Below are 8,981 nucleotides of genomic sequence, written 5' to 3'. Positions count from 1 at the left end.
TCCTGAGTGAGTTATCTCAAGAGCAGAAAGACACACATGGTATATACTCACTTATATAGTCCTATAAGATAGGATAAATATACTAAAATATATGAACCTAAAGAAGATAAACAAAAAAGAGGACCTGGGGTAAGATGATCAGTCCTCACTTAGAAACACAAATGGAATGGACAAGGGAAGTAGGAGAAGACAAAAAAACAGGTCAGGAGCCTACCGCAGAGGACCTCTGAAAGACTCTATCTAACAATGTATCAAAGCAGATGATGAGAATCATAACCAACTCTTTGGTAGAGTGCAGGGAATCATATGATAAAGGGGGGAGTTAGTATGAATGGGAGAAGACAGGAGCTCCACAAGGACAAAATATTAGTTATATATTAAAGATAATTATGCTACCATCCACAGACCCAGAAAGGCTAAGTAACAAGGAGAGCTTAAAGTGAAGTGCAAAGGTCTCCTTAAAACAGGGTCAAATGAAAGGGGAGGAGGTCTTCCCCTATCAGTGGACTTGGAAAGGGGCAGGGAGGAGACCAGGGAGGGAGTGTGGGGTTGGGGAGGGAATGAGGGAGCAGGATACAGCTGGGACACAGAGTTAACAAAACGTAACTAAAAAGAAAAATAAAATTAAAAAAAAAGGAAAATAGAATTGATTTCACCAGTGGTTTGGGGTTGGGTTGGGTTGGGAACAGAAGGGATAATATAGATGGGGAGGGAGAAAATATTGGAAGAAATGACTGAAATTGGTGGTATTACAGGAGGTTAAAACCTAGTGCAATGAAAGCAACATGGAATCTACTAGCAGACTTATTGGAATGGGGGACAGGAGGCTCACCTGACCATCTTCTGTAGCTAGGCAAGATCTTAAGTGGAGGAATTGGGATACCAGCCCAGCCACAAACCTTTGACATACAATTTGCCCTACCTTCAAAGTGTTCTGGGACCAGAACCTAGCTTAATCATCAATAGAGAGACTTTATCTAGCACCTGATAGGAGCAGATGAAAAATCCCATAGCTAAATCTTGTGCAGAGTGTCCTTTGATCCACTTGGACTTTAGCTTTGTGCAGGGTGATAAATATGGATCTATTTTCATTTTTCTGCATGTAGACATCCAGTTGGACACGCACCATTTGTTGAAGATGCTGTCTTTTTTCCATTGAATGGTTTTGGCTTCTTTGTCAAAAATCAAGTATTCATAGGTGTATAGGTTTATTTCTGGGTCTTCTGTTCGGTTCCATTGATCCTCCTTTCTGTTTATATGCCAATACCATGCAATTTTTATTACTATTACTCTGTAGTACAGCTTGAGATCAGGGATGGAGATATCTCCAGGTGATCTGTTGTTGTACAGGATTGTTTTGGAGATTCTGGGCTTTTTGTTTCTCCATATGAAGCCGAGAATCTTTCTTTCAAGGTCTGTAAAGAACTGAATTGGTATTTTGATGGGAATTGCGTTGAATCTGTAGATTGCTTTTGGCAGGATGGCCATTTTCACAATGTTAATCCTACCAATCCATGAGCAAGGGAGATCTTTCCATCTTCTGAGATCTTCTTCAATTTCTTTCTTCAGAGACTTGAAGTTTTTTTCAAACAGGTCTTTCACTTGCTTGGTTAGAGTCATTCCAAGGTATTTTATGTTATTAGTGGCTATTATGAAGGGTGTTGTTTCCCTGATTTCTTTCTCAGCCTTTTGTATTTGGTATACAGAAGGGCTTCTGTTTTTTTTTTTTTTTTTTTTTTTTGAGTTGATTTTGTATCCTGCCACTTTGCTGAAGGTGTTTATCAGCTGGAGGAGTTCTCTGGTTGAATTTTTGGGGTCGCTCATATATACTATCATATCATCTGCAAATAGTGACATTTTGACCTCTTCCTTTCCGATTTGTATCCCCTTGGTCTCCTTTAGTTGTCTTATTGCTCTGGCTAGGACTTCAAGTACTATGTTGAAGAGGTAGGGAGAGAGTGGGCAGCCTTGTCTTGTCCCTGATTTCAGTGGGATTGATTTAAGTTTCTCTCCATTGAGTTTGATGTTGGCTATAGGCTTGCTGTATATTGCTTTTACTATGTTTAGATATGTGCCTTGTATCCCTGATCTTTCCAAGACTTTAAACATAAATGGGTGTTGGACTTTGTCAAATGCTTTTTCAGCATCTAAGGAGATGATCATGTGGTTTTTCTCCTTCAGTTTGTTTATGTGGTGGATTACATTGATGGATTTCCGTAGTTGAACCACCCTTGCATGCCTGGGATGAAGCCTACTTGGTCATGGTGGATGATATCTTGATGTGTTCTTGGATTCAGTTTGCAAGGATTTTATTGAGTATTTTTGCATCAATATTCATAAGAAAGATAGGTCTGAAGTTCTCTTTTTTTTGTTGGGTCTTTGTGTGGTTTAGGTATCAAGGTGGCTTCATAGAATGAGTTTAGTAATGTTCCTTCTGTTTCTATTTTATGGAATAGTTTGGAGAGAATTGGAGTTAGCACTTCTTTGAAGGTCTGGTAGAATTCTGCACTGAAACCATCTGGCCCAGGGCTTTTTTGGAAGGGAGACTGTTGATGCCTGCTTCTATTTCATTGGAGGATATAGGACTATTCAATCTTTCTACCTGATCTTGACTTAATTTTGTTAGATGGATTCTATCTAGAAAATTGTCCATTTCTTTCTGATTTTTGAATTTTGTGGCATATAGGCTTTTGTAGTAAGACCTAATGATTGTTTGGATTTCCTCACTGTCTGTAGTTATGTCCCCCTTTTCATTTCTGATTTTGCTGATTTCAAGTACACAACAAGGACATTTGCTTAACCATGTTCATAGCAGCTTTATTCGTAATAGCCAGAACCTGGAAACAACCCAGATGTCCCTCAGTTGAGGAATGGATACAGAAATTGTTGTACTTTTACACAATGGAATACTACTTAGCAATTAAAAACTAGGAAATCATGAAATTTGCAGGCAAATGGTGGGACCTAGAATTGATCATCCTGAGTGAGGTATCCCAAAAGCAGAAATATACTATGAAATATACTATACCATTAATAATATAAAAATATTATATTATATACTCACTTATATAAACCTATAAGATGGGATAAATATATTGAAATCTATACATCTAAAGAAGATAAACAAGAAAGAGGACTCGGGGTATGATAACCAATCCTCACTTAGAAAGACAAATAGGATGGACATTGGATGTAGGAGAAAACAAGTAACAGGACAGGAGCCTACCGCAGAGGGCCTCTGAAAGACTACCTAGCAGTGTATCAAAGCAGATATTAAGACGCCTAACTAAACCTTCGACAGAGTGCAGGGAATCATATGAAAGAAGGGGAGCTAGTAAGTCCTGGTGAGTACAGGAGCACCACAAGGACCAAATAAATCAGGGCACAGGGGTCTTTCATGAGACTGTTTCTCCAATCAAGGACCATGTATGGGTATAACTTAGAACCCCTGCTCGGATATAGCCCATGGTAGGTCAGTGTCCAAATGGGCTCTCTAATAAGGGGAACAGGGACTGTTTCTGACATGAACTCAATGGCGAGCTTTTCGACACCCCCCCCAAGCAAAGAGCAGCCTTGCTAGACCACAGAAGAGGACATTGCAGCCAGGCCTGAAGAGACTTGATAAGCTCGGGACAGATGGAAGGGGAGGAGGTCCTCCCCTATTAGTGGACTTGGAAAGGGACCGGGAGAAGATGAGGGGGAGGAGGGTGGGATTGGGAAGGAAAAAGGGAGGGGGCTACGGCTGGGATACAAAGTAAATAACTTGTGATTAATATAAAAAGAAATAAATTTTAAAAATACGTTTTTAATACATCATTTATTTTATGTGTGTGAGTGTTTTGCCTGCTTGCATGTCTATGTGCTTTGTGTGTGCAGTGCCCTCAGAGGCCAGGGGACAGAATACCCTGGGACTGAGTTACAGATGGCTGTGAGCCATGTGGGTGCTGGGAACCAGACTGGGGTTCTCTGCAGCAGCAGTGAACATTTTTAAACACTGGATTACCTCTCCAGCCCCATTAAATACATTTTTTAAATGTAATTTACAACAACAAAGTTGGGAATAAAGACAAACTACAAATAATCAGGGGAAAAACAATCATAATCTAATATGCTTAATATTAAAACTTTTATGAATGGCCATGTGGAACATATTGTTATAATTATGAGATATCTCAAGAAGGCCCGGAATGCATAAAACCCTGGAAAATTTTTCTATGTTATGGCCTTGGAATACATTTGAGTAAGAAACTAAAGAGATGTTTCATTTCTCCGATTTAAAGCTCTGGTTTTGTTACTTTAAAATTGTCTAGAGACATTGTAACACTCACTTAACCCAACCCGGAACCTTTTCGTATTGCCTACAATGCGTAAGTAGGGAAAAGTTCAGTTTTCAATCTAAGTAGTAATTAGCATGTACATTTTCACAGAAGATTTTATGTAGAAAGGCAGGAATATATAAATATTTGGAAGAAAGGGGAAAACTTCATAAATCTATATATACAATGTGTTCCAAATAATTGCAGTTTATTATATTTCTAATGACTTTGGTATACATACAGCCTGGTAATTGATGCACTTAAAAACTCATAAACTCAGATTTCCCCTATGAATAACAGAATACAGAGAAACCATCAGTTCCCAAATGCTGCTTTCTCTTCATCCCAACAGGTGGGCCTCAAGCTTTTCTATTCCCATAGTTATTGCTGGACCAATCTTTCCCCTTGCCTAAGCCATTGCCTCCCCTGAGCCACGGTTCTTTATGATGAGATGACTCATTAAGCTTTCTTCCCAGTAGGGAGCTGACACCCGATTAATGAGCTGACACTGTTCTGTGTCTCTCTCAGCTAGTGCAATAAGGCTCTGTTTACAAACACAGGCTGTTGTGCCTGTTAGGGAGGGCATGTTAAAATCTCCCTGCTGTGACAGTTTGTTCAAAATCATAGGCTTTTTAAGACAATGCCTTTGTGCCTTACACACCCGATATACTCCTTTCAGCAGGAAGCAAGTCACCCTACTGACAACATCCTGTTTGTCAGGAGAGGTACCAATGGGCTCAGCTTTGGGGTGATGAATAATGTGAACTGCAGTATGCTGTCACGGAGTCTATTCGCCATAAGATGCGTGGTTGATCATTGTTTACCCAAGACAGAAAATGTCACATTTGTAAGATAACTTTTCAGGTTGAAAGGTGTGGCTAAATTTAGTATCTGTTAGGCTTTCTCCCCTAACATTTCATTTGCCCTTCTCAACTTGTCAGACAGAGTTTACTCTGTGGTGTCTTTCTCAAAGTTTCCAGGAAGGCATCAGGCTACACAATGTTCTGGTTGCAGTTTTATAATGCCTCTATCGTAACATTTGTTACATTGGGCTCTGTTAATTATTCTCCTGTGTCAAAATGGGGTTTAGCTATGGCACACTTCATCACAGAGATGTGCTTACACATATCTCTGTGTGGAAGTTCAAGAACAGACAGCTGGAGAATGTAGCAGTAACCTTCTTGCAAGGTTTAATCATAAAACAGTTCACCTTACAGAGGCAGTGGACAATTGCTGGTCAGATACTGCCTATGTGTTGTTTTGATGTCTAGGTTGTGTTTAAGATTAATATAGCTGATTAAGAGACAGAAAAGCACAGTCGGGACCAAGAGCTAGAGAAACTGCCAGTCATATTAAACATAAATTTTCCTCAGTCGTTTGGCCCTCATTATGAGAAAAAAAAAACACAAAATATTAAATGGATTTAAATAGGGATCAATCATGAGAGTAAATGTACATCACTAAAAGACTGACTGCCTTCTGGAATTGAGACTGGAAGATAATCTTAAGGGATAATGGAGGATCTATGGCAGTAACTGGGAGACAGATCATGGCAGTTTGAGTGAAGTCAACAATGGAAGGTGACCACTGTAAATGAAAAATACAGGGTGGTTTTTGGAAGTGTCTACAACATAAAGAGGTTAATTATAAATACTGTGGAATAACAAGAAGGTGAAAAAGATGTCAAGGGTTCTGACCTCCACACTTGTTGGATTCTTAAGCACTTACTGTGACCCCGGGGAGCAGTTCTTTATTCAAAGAACAGGGTAAAGATGCCTGTTTCAGATGGGGTGCGGTTGGATGATTCATGTGTTCAACTGTTTATGCCAAATATCAAATGCTTTGAGAATATCTATGTGAAGATGCAATGAGGGTGGAGGTTTTTGTGTCAGGAACTCGAAAAAAAAAATGTCTCTACAGACCATTTGTATTCATCTGACCCAACCTGGATAATGAATCCTTGAACAATGATAAGAAAACTAGAAGATTATAGAACAACAACAAAAGATGAATAAATTTTAGAAGCAGGCAAAGAAAGGAAAGAATCAGAGGGTCAAGGACCTGCTTCTCAGGAGACAACGTAGTAACTGTGGATATAAAGGGAAAAGGTTAACAGGAGGTGAGTCAGTGCCTATAGTAGAAAATGCCAACCTCAAGAGCATGGAACCAAGTCAACGAAGAGAATTTCACAGGGTTTTAAGTACGGACAGGAGAAGGAGGCAGCAATGAGAGTTACCAAACTAATGTTCTTGAAAAAAAAATTAAGATAAATATTTACATTTTTACCACATTTAGCAACACCAAGGGCATTTGATACAGTATCAGACTCTATCCCAGTTAGTTGTGTGATAGTTGTAGAAGAAAAAGCCAAAGTAGAGCAAGCATAAAGAAAAATAAAATAAAATTAAAAAGTAGACTTTGAACACAGGCAAGGGCTCACTGGTTCTTATAATCTTTCTGCAACCTCTTCTGCAGATTTCCCTGAGCAACAGGGGAAAGGATTTGGTGGAGACATCCCACTTAGGATTGTGTGTTCTAAGGTCTCTCACTCTCTGCACATTGTCCCATTGTGGGCCTGTGCCATTAGTTCCCATGTTTTGTGGCAAGGTTCTCTGATGATTCGGCTACTTGTTTTAATGCTAGGCAATGAACAAATGAACAAGCAGTTGAGAAATATGTGCAGTTGAGAGGGACAGGCAATCAATCTGAAGTAATAATGCAAGCCCCTAAGAACAACTGGTTCAAAGAGGTCAACGCCTCAGAGATTCTGACAGAAAAAGAGGTATGGTTTTGATTTTATTAAAGGTTTTTTTTTTATGTTAATACAGGGTCTTGCTACAATGACCACCCTGGCTTTAAAGTTGTAATTCTTCTGCCCCAGCCTACCAAGTGACAGAAATAATAGGCTAATATCACCAGGCACAGCTAAGGGACAGCTACCTAATGCAAGGAAGGAAAAAGTAAGATAGTTAGAAAGCTGGAAATTTCCTTTATTTATATATTCATGCATTTTGAGATGAAAACAGTAAACAAAGAGTGCAGTGAGGTTTTTTTTTAATTTTGCAGCAAGTAGGGGTGCTTTGATAAAGTCACGTTCGACAGTAGAAGGTTTTTACCAGAATAAAGAAAAAGAAGACATTGAGTTGACAATAGTCATTGCCACCAAGAGGCCCAAGACACATATATAAGCATAGGTTTGGGGTTTTACTTAACATGATCAAATTCAATATGCCACGGATACTAGACAGGGTAGTAGCCATGGACAGTCAGAAGGCCGACAGGATGGAGCACATTCTTCAGGGAGGCCATAACCTCAGGAAAGGTCTGCTGTTTCTCTACTGTGTGACAGCAGTGGTCAGGGCAGAGAGCCACTTGACTTTTCTTGGGAGAGCAGAGTAGAGTTGGGTAAATAATGAAGGGAAGAAGCATGTGTACTTGAAGCGTCCATTGTCTTAAGGTTAAAAATCCCAAGAAGTCTGAGACATTAAAATAACCTTACTGTAATCAAAGTGAGAAAACACAACAACATGTTCAGGTGCTCACTGAGTCTAAACAGAACCCTACCTGCATTCCACAGTCTTCCAATGGATGCTGACTTTTGTGTTTATTTTTCTGTATGAAGTGATTCTCTTAAATCAACAAAGCCTGAAGAAAATGAAGAAATAGGAAAAGTGAAAGAAAGAAAAATATGAAATCATAATCTTATACTTGCTAGAAGAAAGTGGAGACAGGCCATCAAAATAGAAGGCAATAACTTCATTGTTCATATTCGCTAATGAATACACATATGTCTACAAATGTGCACACTTACAAACACACAACTTTTCCAGTCATTTAATTCCACTGTCTTCCTTAGAAACTGAAAGAATAACAAAATTGATTTTAAAAATTAGAATCCAAAGTCCTTTAAAAATAAAATAGTTATGAATTGAAATGAAAATGATACATATTCTAAAGTACATACCGTGAGCTAAGAAGTAAAGTAGGTGACTCCTGGCAATGAATATGAATTCCTCTTTGTGGCGCGCGCGTGTGTCTGTGTGTGTGTGTGTGTGTGTGTGTGTGTGTGTGTGTGTTACTAAGGACCTCATGCAGGGCCTGAGATATGTGTGGAAAACCCTTTACCACTGAGTTAAACTCCCAGTTTATTTAATTTCAACAAATCTTTGGCTGAGAAGCTCTTTTGACAGATAAAGCGATCAACACTAAGCACAGTAGAGAAATATAGGTAGGTGTCTGTAGGTGCTGAGTGGCTGAAGCAGGTTTCCACCTGGGCATATTGAGTTGGGGGTACAGGCACTTCACCTCATCCTCAGCCACTGCTCCATACTGGGTACACAACGAGAATCCTGAGAGCGGAAGCATACCTTTTAGATCAGGAGAGATACACATTACTCCATAGTGTTCCGGCCGTGATGTGTGAATCTAAGGCGTGTTCACTTACAGGGACAGTTTATCTCCCTACCATGTTTCATTCAGACATTCCTACCTTAGAATGGAAGAAGAATGGGGAAGAAAACATGGCTTTGTTGCTTCAGACCAAATACTTTTGGGGGGAAATTGTTACCATAGTATGTTGAGAACATCAGTGAGGAAGAAACAAGTTCAGGGGTTCTCTTCCATCCCTTTGTTTGTTCGTTCTGGGCTTGGCAGTGTAAGGAATTG

The 8,981-nt window shown here is 39.5% G+C and overlaps 1 protein-coding gene across 1 annotated transcript in view; it reads left to right on the top strand.

The window, feature by feature from the left end:
• Positions 1-7,032: 7,032 nt before the first annotated feature.
• The window catches only part of Gmnc (geminin coiled-coil domain containing), a 48,821-nt gene continuing 46,872 nt past the window's right edge, over positions 7,033-8,981 (top strand). The window contains exon 1 of the mRNA XM_055625218.1: positions 7,033-7,098. Within this exon, the coding sequence (XP_055481193.1) occupies positions 7,033-7,098 (66 nt within the window). The remainder of the gene's footprint in view (positions 7,099-8,981) is intronic.

The sequence above is a fragment of the Psammomys obesus genome, unplaced genomic scaffold (assembly GCF_907164565.1).
Source record: "Psammomys obesus unplaced genomic scaffold, mPsaObe1.curated_primary_1811, whole genome shotgun sequence".
NCBI lineage: Eukaryota > Metazoa > Chordata > Mammalia > Rodentia > Muridae > Psammomys > Psammomys obesus.
The sequence above is the reverse complement of the archived record's forward strand: the minus strand, read 5'-3'. Positions and strand labels throughout refer to the sequence as shown.